The 16,188-nt window shown below is 40.3% G+C and overlaps 1 protein-coding gene across 1 annotated transcript in view; it reads left to right on the top strand.

The window, feature by feature from the left end:
* The window catches only part of EFR3A (EFR3 homolog A), a 2,300,516-nt gene that overhangs the window by 661,077 nt on the left and 1,623,251 nt on the right, over window positions 1-16,188 (top strand). Inside the window, exon 7 of the mRNA XM_044066245.1 lies at window positions 8,930-9,079. Coding sequence (XP_043922180.1) covers window positions 8,930-9,079 — 150 coding nt within the window. The remainder of the gene's footprint in view (window positions 1-8,929; window positions 9,080-16,188) is intronic.

Below are 16,188 nucleotides of genomic sequence, written 5' to 3'. Positions count from 1 at the left end.
ATAAACTGTTCGTCGATGATTGTTTTTTGTTGTGGGGAGGTAGTAAGATGGAATTAAATGATTTTATAAAGTATCTTGATGGAACTACGCATTTTTTAAAATTTAAGATGACTGAGTCTGAATTGGGCATAAACTTTTTAGATGTATACAAGAATGGTAGCACATTAGAATCTACCATATACAAAAAGGAAGTAGATGCATGTAGGTATCTCAATAGGAAAAGTATGCATGCACCGCATACTTTTAAAGGCATAGTGAAAGCCCAACTAATAAGAGCCAGTGAACTGAACACTCTAGATGTTAAATTTGAGGAACAAGTAAAGGAAATGAAACAGGATTTTTATATTAGTGGCTATCTAGAACATATGATAAATAAGGAATATGAAGATGTTGTAAAGGAAAGATCTAACAAGTATAAACCTATACTTAATGGGGGATTACAGGGTGACGGTAAACAAAAAAATGGGGAAGAGAAAGTGAGATATCTCACTACTTACAATTTAAATACAAGAGTCATATGTAATATAATTGAGAAAAATTGGCCCATTTTGTTAGCAATGCTGGAAATTAGATCAATAGTGGGGGATAGACCCCTGTATGCCTATAGGAACTCTGAAGCTCTGTTATAAAGATTTTAAACAATTGAATAAGTTAAAGGAAAAAAGAATAGGCACAGTTAAGTGCTATAATTGCACATGTTGCGAAGATCTGTATGAGGGTGAACATAGTTTTATACACCCCACTAGTAAAAAGGTTTACAATATTAATGCCCTAACTTATTGTAATATAATGCAAATTGTCTATTTAGCCACTTGTAATAACTGTACTTCATTTTATGTAGGGAAAACTACACGGAGACTGAAGGATAGAATTATAGAGTATAAGTCAGAAATAAGAAGGAAGTTACTAACAAATGCTCTAAGTAAACATATTATAGAAAAGGGAGAAAGTCATAAATTTAGTTTTAGAGTTATGTCGCATGTAGAAATGGGAGTGAGGAAGGGTGATATGAACAATACGTTGGAATTAAAAGAATATGAGTGGATAATCAGGTTACAGGCAGATGTGAAACCAGGCTTAAATAATGCTGTTAGCCTTAAACCAGTCTTATTGAAAAAGCAAAGAGAAAGACTTTGATATAATATTTTTAAACAATATCTATATTCTGATAGAGTATATTTATTTAGATAATGGTTTTAAGTTAAGATATGTAGTAATGTATTTCAAGTTAATGTATGTTATTTAGAAATGTTTATGTAGTGTGTTCTATTTTTGTAACAAGTTGTATCTTTTTAAATAACTAGGCTGGCTACATCATGTGATTAATTGATTCCTCTATTTAAAGTTTTGTAAATTAACTGCTTAAAGTGTACTGATGAAGGGTGTATTCCCGAAAGCTTTGCTACATAAAGTTTTGGTGTGTTTAGTTGCTTTTCTTAGTACTTTGTATCTATTTTTATCCCAGGTTAACGTCCCTCACCGGTGAGGGATTGCGGCTTCTTGATTACTGGCCCAGTGGAGGGACTTTACCCATTTCGGGAGCATTTTTTCTTGTTGTATTGCAACAAGTAGAGTACTTTAAAAAATATGATTTCCAGACATTGATGTCATTGAGGAAAAACAGTAATTGTTAACCTTATTGGCATCAGCATTGGAAAAAGCATGTTGCATCCATAGGCTTTAATGGACACATTACTGCACATATATGGAGATGCCCCATTAAATCTGTGAATGAAACATGCATTACTACAAGGTAGTGTCTCAGTAATAAGTGCTAAATGTATTTGGGCCTTGGTTTAATCAAAAGTTTGCAAAGCTTTTTATTAAAAAAGCCCAAATACATAACTATATAAAAGTGTAAAGTACATTGTTGCACTTATCAAATGCTGAGATGTGCTAACATCAGAAAATCAGTTTAAATAGGAAGCTAAGGAGTTTACTTGAGCACAGATTAGATAGAGACGTTTTCTCAGCTTGCCAGAACCAAAACCCTCGGCCATTTCACAAGTTTTCAAAGTCTGGGAGTATGCATTTTACAATGCCTCTTTGCAGCCTGATTCACATCTCTCATGCTCCCAGGAAGGCATACATCTTCCGTTGGGCCAATATCTTCCAGAGGTATCTGTATAAGAGGCCATTTGCTGATTCACCAGTGGTGTCCATGATTTCCAGCAGGGGACTGAATGTAACAACATGAAGGAATCCCATTCTCAATGACAGGTACGGTAGGCTATTCAACTACTTTGGGAAAAAGACCTGCATCTCTCATCTACTGCGGCTATTTGTGCCATTAACTTCTAGTGTCATGTTAAAATTCCATGAATCTCTTCTTGGTCAGTTGAGACAGATGACAGAGAGGATGTAGAAGCAAAGTCCTAAAAACGGGTTGCTTGATTTATGCAGCCTTTAATGCCTGCATTGTCAGACACACCATTAAATGCAAATTTGATGCAGATGATGCATTCTGCAAGGCAGCTACTTTGTGGTCTGTGATTAGGAGGCACATCTAGATTATAAATTGACTCCTTACCAAAACATATGAAAGCAAAACTCATCAATTCCCCAGTCTATGAAGTCTTCTCTTTAAAACCCTGAGAAGGCATTTTAAAAAGCCGGAGGAAAAGGTGAAGACTGCGCAATCACTTAATTGGTTTTCTTTCTTGAGGTCCAAGTTATGTTAGAAATTAATCCAAGTAAAGGCTGGCCTTTCAACCCCCAAAGCAAGAGAGGTTTAAACCTCAAAAGGGAAAGAATGGTCATTAAAGAATGAAGTGGCAGTGCAATCGGAAGTAAAAGCCTGACAGACCTCAAGGCATGACAGTCAACAGAAGCAATTTGGCTCTTTAAAACTCACCCCTCTAACATTTTTCAAAGCTTCACCCGCCCTTGTCTCCTCCCCTTCATTTCCACCTCCCTTAAGGGTATCTGTCTTTTTTATGTAGTAGTGGGAGAACATCACACAGTACAAGTCCTGCAGAGAATAAAATGGTTACAGGCTTCATTTCCAGAAGAAAATAAAAATTTCCAGTCATTCTCTGTGTTTCCAAAGAGCAGCAGCACTTTGTCTCCACAAACAGAAACCCTACTATCCCTGAGAGACACAAAAATCTGTTCTGGAAAAAGAAAAAAAGGACTCTGTTCTTTTTTTTTTTTTTTTTTGCACACCTCATCTCTACTGTCTGCACAATCATCTGCTTCTTCCTGTGTGATCGGTCAATTTGACATGCAGTGGGATTGACCACAAAGGATGCTTCTTCAGTTCTGTAAGGGGCATATCCTTCTCTGCAGCTCTACCTCAGCCTCAACCTCAACCATGGCTGGTAGCTTTTCCACTGAGCAGATTTCACCTGCCAAGTGTGCCACCGTGCGCACTCATCCTTCAACACCCCCTTGAAAGGGGCAAGCAGTCCATGCATTCACTCTTGTCCCTTCTTCACTGGCTCTTCAAGTGCTGGGGGTGCTAATAAAACACTGATTGCCTGGTTGCATTCAGGGCTCCATTCCTCTCTGCAAGCAGAGGGATCGGTTCTACTGCAGACACTTTCTTTTCCAAATAAAATGAACATGGAAGCACATTTTGGTCCTCAACATAATGAACAAATTCTTGAGATTCCTATAGTTCAAAATATTGTCCTTGCAGAGCCTTCTGCCTTTATTTAAGTTCATAATATTGTCCTTGCAGAGCCTTCTCCCCTTATTTATTCCTTGCTCCTACATAGTGACCTTGGATGTAAAGAATGCTTATCTGTACATAATTGTAGATAAGATAGAGAGACATTCCGTAGATTTATAGCACAAGGTATCCGTTACCCCTTCAACTTCTTGCCACCGGTGAGGGACGTTAACCTGGGATAAAAATAGATACACAGAGTATTTCCAGATGCAGTTCTCTGCACCAAGCACAATTTCCCTTTGCCAAGTGGTATGCTGCACTCATTGTATTTGCTTACTGCTTGGCTCCTGTAATTGTATTTCACGTAACGTAAAGGATGTCCATAACTGTCCTTATCTGGATGACTGGCTTATTTAGGCTACATCTCTGAAAAAGATTAAGGAGACTGTACAGAGTGCAGTCAGCTGTTTTGAGTCTCTGGGACTGTCACTGAATCTCCCAAAGTCCCACCTGTCCCCACAAGGAGAGATTTACTGTTAGAGCATTGCTGGGTACAAAGAAGAAGAAACAACATTCCTCCCAGAGGACAAGATCCTGTTTCTGTCAAAATATTTTGGAAAGATTGTCAACTTGAACCAGATCTCTAACATAGAATTCCACAGCATCCTGGGATTTGTGCCTCTTGTACATTGATGGCCCCCCTGCAAAACTTCATATGAGGAAACTACACTGGTACTTTAGAAGTAGGAGGTGCCAGCATGAACAGTCATTGACCCATTATTTTGTCACCCAGCACCAAGAAAAAGCTCTCATGGTGGATAAAAGTTTCTCTAAACTTGGTGGTGCCCTTCAAGATGAAGCCAGGAACTCAGAACCTTGCAACAGATTCCTTAGACCTGGCTTGGGAGCCCATGTGGGAAATTTGAGAGTTCAGAGGACTTGGAACAGGGCATTCAGAAGGAAACTTAACATAAAAGTGACGGTAATAGTACTAGCCATCGTACATTGCATATACAGACAGACAATAAAACAAACAACTTGAGAAGTTCTGATCCAGAGCACCTCATAAAGAAGCTTAGACCTTCAGATATACCAGTTTCTTTCTGTATACATTGCCTGCTGCCCCCCTTCTTGTCAGGATGTCCCAGAAGGCAAAGGAAGATGGTCCAAATATGCCCCTAATAGCTCCCCTTTTGGCCAGATGCCCCACCAGCCTGCTACACATTAAACAAACTGACATATTTTATCATAGATGACACTATTTGTCATGTAAGTATGTATATAGTCTGTTGGGATCTTGACTGTCATAAGTCAGTCCACTTCCTACTAGTTGATGTCTTGCTTCCTGCGTCCTCTCGAGTTACTGTTTGCTCTATTTGTGGAATGGTTACACTTTTTGTAGACTTTGTGGACTTAACTACATTTATTCAAGTATACCTGTATTCTGTACAGATTTTCAGTGCTCACACATTACTTGCATTCTGTATGTCATATGCTGTTTTGTAATGATATTTAGCCAGTTCATGCACCATTTGTTTTCTTTTGCACTGTTTTGTAGAATATTTAATCAAATCATGTACCGGTTGTTGACTGAATCCTTTGCTGGGGCTGAAAATGGCTAGTTTTTATTAGTGCTGTACCACGGTAAACAAAACTAAGTAAATAAAGCACTTCTACTTTGTACAGTGCTATATAGAGTAATATATGCTGATCACTGTATGTGGTTTGCAAAAAGACTGCTAAAATAAGAGGACCTGCTACCTCTTAAAAAGTCATGTTATGCTGTAATTTAGTTGGTCAGGGTTTTCTATATATATATATATATATATATATATATATATATATATATATATATATATATATATGAGTTATTTTCCTAGCAGCATTGAACAAATTCATAGGTTCATAGTTCTATACTAGGCTAATGACCACCGGTGCCTTTATAAACTTGGTCATGCAATCAAACGGAGGGTTTCTGTTAGGAAGTTTCTAGAGGTTATGCTTGTGGTGGAGGTAAGTTTGGTATTATTGTTTGCGTGTGTCTTTTAAAGACACGAGGTCCAGACGTGGGGGTGAATTTCCCATTTCCCATCTATTGGCCAAGGTTACGCCTAAGTTTATCCGGGATGAGAAGACAGCACGCATCAAGTGAGATAAGCTGATCCTTCCAGTAGAACAAGGTGGATTGGGATTACATGATGTGAATGGGTATGAGCTACACAGCTAAGGCTCCTATACATAGCACAAGCAGAAATCTATAATTCAAAATGGAAAGGGATGATGATGAAACAGGGAGAAGCTCAAGAAACAAGGAGAAACTGAGATGCAGATCCTTAAGGAGAATAACAATAACCATGCAGAATATTATATTCATAAAGTAGCAGTAATTATTCTAAGAACTAAGTCAACACAGGAATATAGAAAAGAGATCCTGCCAATAGGGATGACTGCGATTAGGGATACAAACAATAGGCAAGCGGAGGCTGGAATTTACTTTAGAAAACTGGAGAATGAACCAAGGTATTGGGAGCAAATAATTAGAAAAAAGTAATAGAATGGGAAGAGGCCAAGAATATGTTTGGACTGCAGGCTAGAAATTGCTTTCCCTATCAAGGATTGTTATCAGAGTATAGGCAAAGAGAAAGGAATGGGGGGGTCCTAAGCGAAAAACCAGCACTGGTAGAGTTTTTGTTAGAATGTAGAACAGAAACGTCTGTTAAAAAGGGATAATCTGTAGAGCATATAAAATATTGCATGATAACTATACGAATCAGTTAGAGGAGGTTGGAAAGGACTGGGGAAAGAGACTGGATAAGCATTAAACAAAGAAACAATGAGGGGATATATGTATGACTCCCAAATAAGATTTAGGATCTCTGCTTGGAAGTGTTTACATAGGTATTTTACACCCCAAGTAGACTCCAAAACATTTTTCCTCTGGTAGATAGCAAATGTTGTAGGTGTGATAGGGAAGAAAAAGGTAATTGTGAACATTTTTGTGGGAGTGTAATGAGTTGGCAGATTTTAAAAATTCCCTGCAGATACTGGGTGAGCAAATTGGTATTGCTAAGGGATTTATTTTTTGAGCTTTGATACAGAATCAGAATTACCTACACATAAGGCCTTGCCAAGTCTTATTATGGTGGTTGCCAAAAAAAAAAAAATCAGTTATTAGAAAATGGAAATCAAAGTCTAAACTAACTGTACTAGAAGTACTGAATATAGTAATAGAGGTAAAACTGGAAATGGGATCTTTAGAAAAGGGTAGGAGCAAAGTACATAGAAAAAAATGGGAATTGTGGGCACAATACATGCAGAATATTGTTTTGGAGAAGGAATGTGTTTTAAAAGAAGGCAGGATTTGAATGACCTATGTAATGTTTGACTGACAATGACTGGCTAGATTATAAGTGATGTCTAATGTTTGCAACTAAAATATGTCAGTATGTTTTGTTTTCACTTATATAAATGTATGATTGTATCATAAGTAATAATTTAATAAAGATGTTTCTTTAAAAAAATAAAATTTTTTTGGAACAGTTCATGCAGAAAATGGTTGAAGGGGGAATGAGGTTTAAGTGAAGGCAGTCGCTGAATAATTTATATAATGCTGCTTAGCTTATATGATATATAACAATATATATGATATATAGTATTTGTCAATGTAAACACGTTAATATGGTTTGATTGCTTTTATATAAATGTAAGTCTGCCTGTCACAGGTGAAAATTCAATAAAGATGTTTATTAAAAAAAAGGGAGTAAGCTTAAGTAGATTAGGGATGGACTCTGCTTCATATGGATGAGGAGCCTGTTCCAGAGCATGGGTCAATCTGAGACGCATATCTGTTCCAGAGCATGGGTTCATCTGAGACACATATCTGTCTCACCAGCATGTCTTTATTTTGTCACAAGAAAAATGTAAATCATTTGATCCAGTGGCTCTGATTTTATTCATTTTGTGGATGTGCAAAAGGTCCATCAGAGCTGGATCCGAGGATGCCTTGTGTGCCAGGTATAGGTAATCTGTCAGTAACCTGTAAGAGACAGAGTATAGAGGTAGGGCTTTAAGACAATCTATATAGGAAAATGCATTTATACCCTGAATTCTCCTGGTAGGGAACCTTTGTGGGCATTCCAGCTGTTGAATATGTCTGGTCAAGTACATGCCGAATTGGGCATTATACTCAGTGTCTGGTCTGAGAAGGGCTAAGTAAAGTGGCACTATGACTTCCTTGGACCTGGATACAGTGCTCTTACGTATAAGTTTGGCAACATAGAATTATTTATTTACTACCTTGGCCACATGGTCAAAAGCCAGATTATTGTCTACATGTGTTCCCATATCCCTGACTACTGGGTCAAGTCTTTGGGGGGGTCTTATTATTGGAATAATTAGCTTGGATGTCAGTTTTCCCAAAAGGCACTATAATACATTTATTGGCATTGAGTTTTAGTCCATGCCTTTGACATCGATCATTTCTGTGTTCGACCCTTTTTTAAGATGTTTGTGTCATGGGGGAATCTGTGATAGCTCTCAGTTCGCAGTCATCTTCAAACTTGGTCAGCCATAGGCACTTGACATTAGTCTTTACCTCCGAGAAGTAGATGCCAAATAGTAACGGTCGGATACCTGAGGTACCCAGCGAGTGGTTGGTCACTTAGTGGAGGGGGTATCACCAATCCTGACTTCCTCAGGCTTGTCTATGAACCATCTGGCAGTCCAGCAAATTTTGTATGGATTTATGCCCATTTCAATGAGTTTGTCAATTATACCCAAGAGGGGTATTGTATCGAACGCTTTAGCCTAGTCTGTGTAGGCGGTATATACCATTTTCCCCTCATCCATTGCCTTGGAGAACTTCTCAAAGTCATTCACCAGGTTTAGCAGCCATAATCTTCCCTTAACAAAGCCAAACTGGGTTGGATTGAGTGTCTGAAGGTTCTATTCTCAGCTCATGCTGTGCTGTCCACAACAAGATAAAATGCTGTTGAGTAGGCTTTCCTTGGTGTGTGCAACCGATTCATTTTGTTTGGAGCATTCACTAGTATGTGTAACATCGATTTAGTTTGCTATGCAGTATCGTCTGTGTGCGATTCGGTTCTTAAGCTTGTCTAACAAAGTATTTTGCAATTATAGGTAAGTGTTTTCTTCCATTTTCCTATAAAGATGTTATGTTTGAAAAAAGGCCCTAGTGGTTCAGCATACTTGCCTTTAAATAAAAATAAAGTGAAAGTAAAAGAACTTCCCCTTCTAACCTTGGAGTGGCAGTATACAGTTTGGTAACTCTGTCCCCCCACCCTTTTTTTCTTCCAGAATTCGGGTTGCTGGTATCAGAGGCATCCAAGGAGTGGTTCGCAAAACTGTCAACGATGAATTACAGGCTATCATCTGGGAGCCACAACATATGCATAAGATTGTTCCATCACTGCTTTTTAACATGCAGGGTTCTGAAGATGGAGATAGGTAAGCAGAGCCCATAGTATATTTTTTAATTAAACTGTAAAGCAAGTAAACAGCTGTAGATTATAGTTGGAATTTTTTGATGATGTTTTCTTTAGAAAGTGGCCAGCATATGGAATTTCTGTTGCTAGCCACATCACAGGACTGTCGGTGGCTGTTTTTGCAAAGGTGCATTGTGAATGGCAATGATTTTTTTGATGACTGTTTTGGTAGTTTGCAAAGCTTTCCACACCTACTAATTAATTGTTAGTGTTTCTAACTCTTACTATCCAAGAGTAAGGCTGTCACCCCCTAATTATAGTGTGGGACTGTCAGAAATGCTTTTACACTCTTGGCGCTGCATATGGCTGTGAAATTTTCACAAAATATTACAAGAATATGAAGAACAAAAGCTATAAGATAGCACTTGCAACAATGCCCCAGTAAAGAGTGTTAAGCAGCATAATAGGCTCCTTGTTGATGAAACAGTATTTACTCTGACTTATCTCAGCATTATAAATCAGGATTTTGAATGTAGGGTTGCCACTGTTTTGTATTTTCCAAGTGACACATTTCTTACCAAAAACAAAAGATTTTCATCATAATGATCATTGTAAGACATTCGTAAAATTAATGGAATTACCTTCAGATGGACGTCAGCTCTGTGCAAGTCTGTAAAGCAGTTTGGTATCTTTACAGGGAGTGGGATTACTGTCTCCATCAATGGTCATCAGCCAGAGACATGGCTGTATAGGTGACTGTAATCTGTACGATTTTTTTTTGTGTTAAATGATCACTTTTTTTACTTGGGTGTTCTGTCAGTCACCTCCCTGACAGATTTGAAGCTTAGTAAATACAATTTTGGCTTTTATAAGTGTATGTATGTGTGTGTGTGTGTGTGTGTGTGTGTGTGTGTGTGTGTGTGTGTGTGTTTGTGTGTATAAATATATTTAAGTGATTATTGATATTGTTTCCCATTATGTATTTATTTTGTATTTGTTTTTCTGTGTTTTTTATTAGCATCTAATGATGCCCCTAACAAACACTGCCAACAGATATTCTTGTGAAAGACTGTCCCCCCCAATGACTACCATTTGCCGTATGAAGTTTATTTAGTTGAAAGCTACAGTGCTGTTGAGCATGAAGTTGCTGTAACTTTTAGCAAGAACACATCTTAAGGTGTGCCGGACATCCTAAGGCCTGTATACAGTGTTGTAAGCTCTTATCTTTGAGGTTGGGGACATCTACCTTTTCCTGTGTGAGGCCCATCTCACACACATTGATATTTACTTTCATTTTGAAGGGGAAGAACGAAGTCCATTTCTCAAGTGACATCGAAATGTAAAAAGATGGAACCTTGAAAAAGGTATCCATAGTTAGCAACAGTGATACTAGACAGAGGATGTGCCTGAGGCCATAAGGACTCAGGCAGCTCTTCCACACAGGTCTTTGTTTCCTGCATAACCAGGGAGATTATATATTTTATCACTTCACCTCCATGTCAAACCCCAGGAGATCAACAAGGTACTCATAGCGACTGAAGTCATACACTTGTCATTGTATGAACCTCCCCTCATTCAGGGTTTCATGTTCTAAAGAAGGGGAAGGTCTGTCCAGAAGGTGGTTGTCTGTCATCCAATGTGTTTGCCCCCCAGAATGTACCTAGTTTATCTAAGGCAATTCTCCAGGCCTCTGTTCTTCCTGTCAGGGCTGATGTACATTATTGTGTTGAGGTGGTATGAAAGCCAGATGTCAGTGGATTGAATGTCCAGTGAAAACCTTCCTGTCTTATGTAGGGAAATGACACTTAAAACTCTGATAACAAGAGATCCACCTGCCAGTGAGAGGTACCAGCTGCACAGATCCATTTTGATTAGATAAGGATGTTCTTCATTCCACATTGCTGCAGTCCTAACTATTGGGTAGTCCGCTGTCCAGTCGGCCCGAATACCAAAGTATATGGCTGACGTCGGTCAGGGCGCATTAGACTGACGTCAGTACGTCAGGGTACTAATGCGCATGACCGACGTCATATCCTCAGTCTTTTTTGCCGCATGGTCCGATGCAGAAGCAATTTTGCGAGTGCAGGTTGGCGTTCTGAAAGTTTCTGAAGCCAGAGTTTCAGACCGAATCAAAGTTGGCTAAGTACCCCGTTGGGGAATATTTTGGTTTTTTCTTGCCTCAGTATTTAACCGGATGTCAGAAAAAGTGAATAACTGTATTTCTTGTGGGAAACAGATACCTCATAGGGATTACCATACTTTGTGTATACCTTGTTTAGGGCCTGAGCACGACGTTGTTGGATGCCGCTCTTGTGCTAGATTTAATAAACGCACTATTAAGAGAAGGTTAGACTGCGCCAGGTTAGTGTTTGGGAAGCGTTGTAATTATAAAATGCCGTCGGATGCTCCGGCGCTTCGCTAAAACGCAAGGACAAAGCAGCAAAGCCTAGAGTGGAAGAACCGACAGTCCCAGACGTCGGTTCTTTAGAGGGCTCAGTGGAGCCGGAGGTTTTGCCAGGTGTTTCTTTGGAGTCTCAGGGAGAGACTTTACTGTTACAGGATGTATCCTCTCAGGAAGTAGGCCAGGCTGAGGGGGCTTCTCAGGTGGCTGTTCTTCCCTCTCTTCCTAAGGTGGTTAGAGCCTCCCCTTCTGTTTCCAAGGCTTCTTTGAGGGGCAGGCCAAGTTTTGCTTCAGTGGGGGTTTCTCCTAGTACTTCAGGGTCTTTGCCTAAGAAACATATGCTTAAAATGGCAGAGGATTTGATTACTATGATAAGGGGTTCTATGCCCCCTCCTGATAAGAGGCCTAGGGTGGAACCTGAGTTTGAGAGTTTTGAGCAATGCTCTGAGGCTTCTGAGTCTTCGGCTGAAGACTTGCAGGAGTACCCTCCTTATTCTGATTCTGATGTGGATGATTCTACTCCTTCAGCTTCTCCTCCTGAGGATTTTTCATTTTCAGAGACTCTGCATTCCATGAGGGAGCATTTTAAATGGGAAGGTCAAGATTTCTCTGATTCCAGGAAAAGGCTTAGGGAATTCTTGTTTTACCCCAGCATAGGCCTTTAGCTATACCTCCTGTTTTGAATGTGGTGGAAGATGTTTTTGCAGAGGCTTCCTGAATCCTGATTCTTTGCCTCCTGCCCCAGTTAAACCGGATAGGTATTATAGGGTGCCTGAAGCTCATAAGTATCTTTTTAAGAGTCCTAGGGCAGACCCGGAAACTGTCTCTCAGGGGCCTAAAGGTGTGAAGGCCTCAGTTGTTAAAAATACTGTCCCTCCTGATAAAGAGGCAAGGGCTTTGGATAGATGGGGAAAGAAAGTGTATACTTCTTCCACTTTAGCCATGAGGGCGTTGAATTGTCAGTTTCACATGTTAAAATATCAGAATTATCTTCTTTCACAGTTGAAATCTAAGGTGGATGCTCTGGCGGAAGGTATTGAGTGTAAAGAGTTGCAGGATTTAGTTCATGTGTCTGAACAAGTGGGTAAACATTCCTTGCAATGTGGTTTTGATGCTGTGCAGGCCTCCTCCAGGGTGGCTGCCACTGGTTCTGTTCTTCGTAGGCACGCCTGGTTGAGAGATCAGAATTTAGCTGAGCATGTTAAGACACGGATTTTGGATGCTCCTTTGCAGTCTGATGTGTTGTTTGGTTCACCTGTAGAAGCAGTTTTGAAGAAAATGGAGGACAAGGCTAAGTCTATGCAAACTGTTAAAGATTTTTGCAGGTGCAGCCTCCAAGTTTAGTAGAAATTGGCCTGCTAAGGGATGGACTTATCCTGCTTATGATTCCCAGTCTAGGGGTAGGTCTAGACGTGGTAGGGGCAGAGCTCAGGGTTCTTTTAGACCTAGGACAGGGAGTTCCCTGCTCAGACTTCTGGTGAGGGCAGGGGTCAGTCCTTTCGTAAGCAGACCCAATGACCTGCCTTTTCAGCTGCCAGTTCATTCTCGCCTGGCAGCACCGTTGGGAGGAAGGCTGTCTCTTTTCAAAGAAAATTGGGATTTAATTACCCAAGACAGATGGGTTCTGGATATCATTCACCACGGTTACAGGTTTTATTTCCATACCTTGCCTCCTTTCAAAGGCATGCCAGACATTCCTCCTCTACAAAGACAAGAGGCTCACAAGCAAATTTCTCTGTTACTCCAAATAGGGGCCATTCAGCCGGTTCCTGTGCCAGAAAGGGGCCTAGGATTTTATTCTCGCCTGTTCCTAGTACCAAGAAGGGGAACACGTGGAGACCAATTTTGGATTTATCTATCCTCAACACTTATCTGGACATTCCCAAGTTCAAAATGTTGACGTTACAACAGCTTTTACCTCTGCTGGGCAAAGATCACTGGATGGTAACTTTAGATCTCAAGGAAGCTTACCTTCATGTGCCTATAAGACTAAGTTGCAGAAAGTATCTGCTGAGCTGGAAATTCTCATTATCAGTTCTCTGCATTGCCCTTTGGCTTATCTACTGCCCAGAGTATTCACAAAGGTTCTGGCTCCAGTGATAGCTTATTTCAGGCTAAAAGGAATTCAAATCTATCCTTACTTGGACGATTGCCTGATTCTGGCTCAAGAAAAGGAAGACCTTCTACAGCATTTGGAATATGTCATAGCAGTGCTAAGATGCCTAGGGTATTCTGTGAACGAAATAAAGTCCAGTCTAGTACCCTCTCAAGACATGTGCTTTCTGGGTGTGAGACTGAATACAGCAGCCCAGATGGCCTTTTAACCCCGGACAAACAAAAGAATCTTTCCAGTTACTTCCATCAACTATCTCTTCAGTCCGGCTGACTGCAAGGACAGTCCTTCAAGCCTTAGGGTTCATGGCATCTTGTATTCTGGTGCTTCCCAATGCCAAACTGCATATGAGGAAGCTACAATGGTATCTCAAAATGTATGGACACAGCACTGCCAGGATTTGGACACTGTCATTCAAATAATACCTTGCATTCAAAAGGAATTTTTGTGGTGGGCTCAGGAATGTCACCTAAACAAGGGACTCTCTGTGACCCGCCAGAGGCGAGTCAGATTCTAACGACAGATGCCTCAGACATTGCTTGGGGAGCTCATCTAAATGGAAAGTGGATACAAGACAAGTGGCCTGCCAGACTACAGCATCTACATATCAACATGAAAGAGATGTTAGCAGTCCAGTTTGCATTAATGGCTTTCAAGGAATTACTTCTTCCAGGGCAGGTGTTGATTCTAACAGACAACACAACTGTCATGTGGTACATCAACAAACAAGGGGGAACACATTCTTACCCATTGTGCAGGCAAGCAATGATTTTATGGGAGACTGCGCTCAGCTTGCAACTAACTCTTCAGGCAAGGTTTCTGCCGGGAGCACAGAACTCCTTAGCAGATGTGTTAAGCAGACAAATCATGGATCCCCACGAGTGGAAACTGGATCTTCATGTATTTCAAAAATTGACAGTGTCATGGGGAACTCCAGACATAGATCTCTTCGCTTCTCCATTAAACCACCAGCTGCCAAAGTTTTGCACAAAGAGGTTTCATCACACAGCTTGGAAAGTGGATGCTCTTTCTTTCAGTTGGAAAAATCTTCATGTCTATGCGTTTCCACCTCTGCCTCTTCTTCCAAAGGTGCTTCTAAAGGTCAGACAAGACAAGCCAAGGATGATTTTAATAGCTCCAGATTGGCCTCGCAGCACTGGTACCCACTACTGAGGAGTCTGGTAAAGAAGCCTCCATGGCCTTTACCCTTGATTCCACATCTGTTGTCTCAGAGAGACGGTCACCTGCTCAATGTCAAGCTTCACTCTCTTCATCTAACAGCCTGGCATATTCTGTTTTGAAAGACAGCAGGTCTCAACTTCCTCAACAAGTTTTAAATGTGATTATGGAAGCCAGGAGACCTAGTACAAGGAAAGTGTACGAGAAAATGGAAGAGATTTTTATTTTGGAGTGCAGCAAACAATTTGGAGATTTCTGAGCCAAATTTGAGTGTGGCTCTTCAATATCTTACTGAGTTATTGGACAAAGGTTTGTCTTTCTCTTCCATTAAGATTCATGCTGCAGCAATTTCAGCTCACTATGATTGTGACCCACCGTTGTTTTTGCATCCTTTGTTCAAGCAATTTCTTAGAGGGGCAAAGAATATAAGACCCCCACGTAGAGCTCCTACTCCTGCTTGGGATCTCAATTTTGTGTTGGAGAAACTTACTCTACAGCCTTTTGAGCCTGCGGCTACTACTGAATTGAAATACTTGTCATGGAAGACTGCTTTTTTGTTGGCCATTACTTCTGCAAGAAGGGTTTCTGAGTTGCAGGCCCTTATGGCAGTGGAGCCTTTTTTGATTTTTCATAAGGATAGAGTATCTTTACGTACTAATCCTTCCTTTATGCCTAAGGTGGTTTCTAGTGTGGCTTTAAACCAAACTATTCATTTGCCTACTTTTTATGCAGATCCCCAAAATAAAGGGGAAAAGATTTTGCACACTTTAGATGTACACAGGCAATTGCGTTATTATTTGAGCAGGACTAAGGATTTTAGGCAGTCTCAGCAGTTGTTTGTTTCTTTTGCTTTGAGTTCTCAGGGCAAGCCTGTGTCAAAACAAACTATTTCTAGATGGATTGGGTGTTGCATTACATTTTGTTATTCCCATCATGGCAAGGAGATTCCAGCTGGGATTAGGCCTCATTCCACTAGGGCTACTGCCACTTCAACAGCATTTCTGAGGGGTGGCAACTAAGGATATTTTGGAGGCAGCTACTTGGAGTTCAGTGCATACTTTCTCTAAGCATTATCACCTTCCTCTCTACTCTAAGTCTAGGGCTGGTTTTGCCACAGCTATTTTGCAAGGCATGTTGTCAGTTCCTGCTTCCTTATGATTTGCCAGCCTCCCTTACCTCTGCTTTGGGATTCTACCCAATAGTTAGGACTGCAGCAATGTGGAATGAAGAACATAGTACAGTTTTGTACCTACCATAAATGTAGATGTTCGAGGATCCACATTGCTGCAGTCCAATTTACCCTCCCTCCTTCCCCTCTGTGTTTAGGGGTGGTTGTGTAGGTGACATTATATTCTGCTAATTTTGTATATTTTGTACATATATTTTGGTGCAGGTATGTTGGGAGTTTTTGGTTTTTGGCCTTATCTTTTCAGGGTCT

This window comes from Protopterus annectens, chromosome 3.part1, assembly GCF_019279795.1.
Source record: "Protopterus annectens isolate FY-2018-M chromosome 3.part1, PAN1.0, whole genome shotgun sequence".
Taxonomy (NCBI): Eukaryota; Metazoa; Chordata; order Ceratodontiformes; family Protopteridae; genus Protopterus; species Protopterus annectens.
Note: the sequence above shows the minus strand (reverse complement) of the source record. Positions and strands in the feature narration are given on the sequence as shown.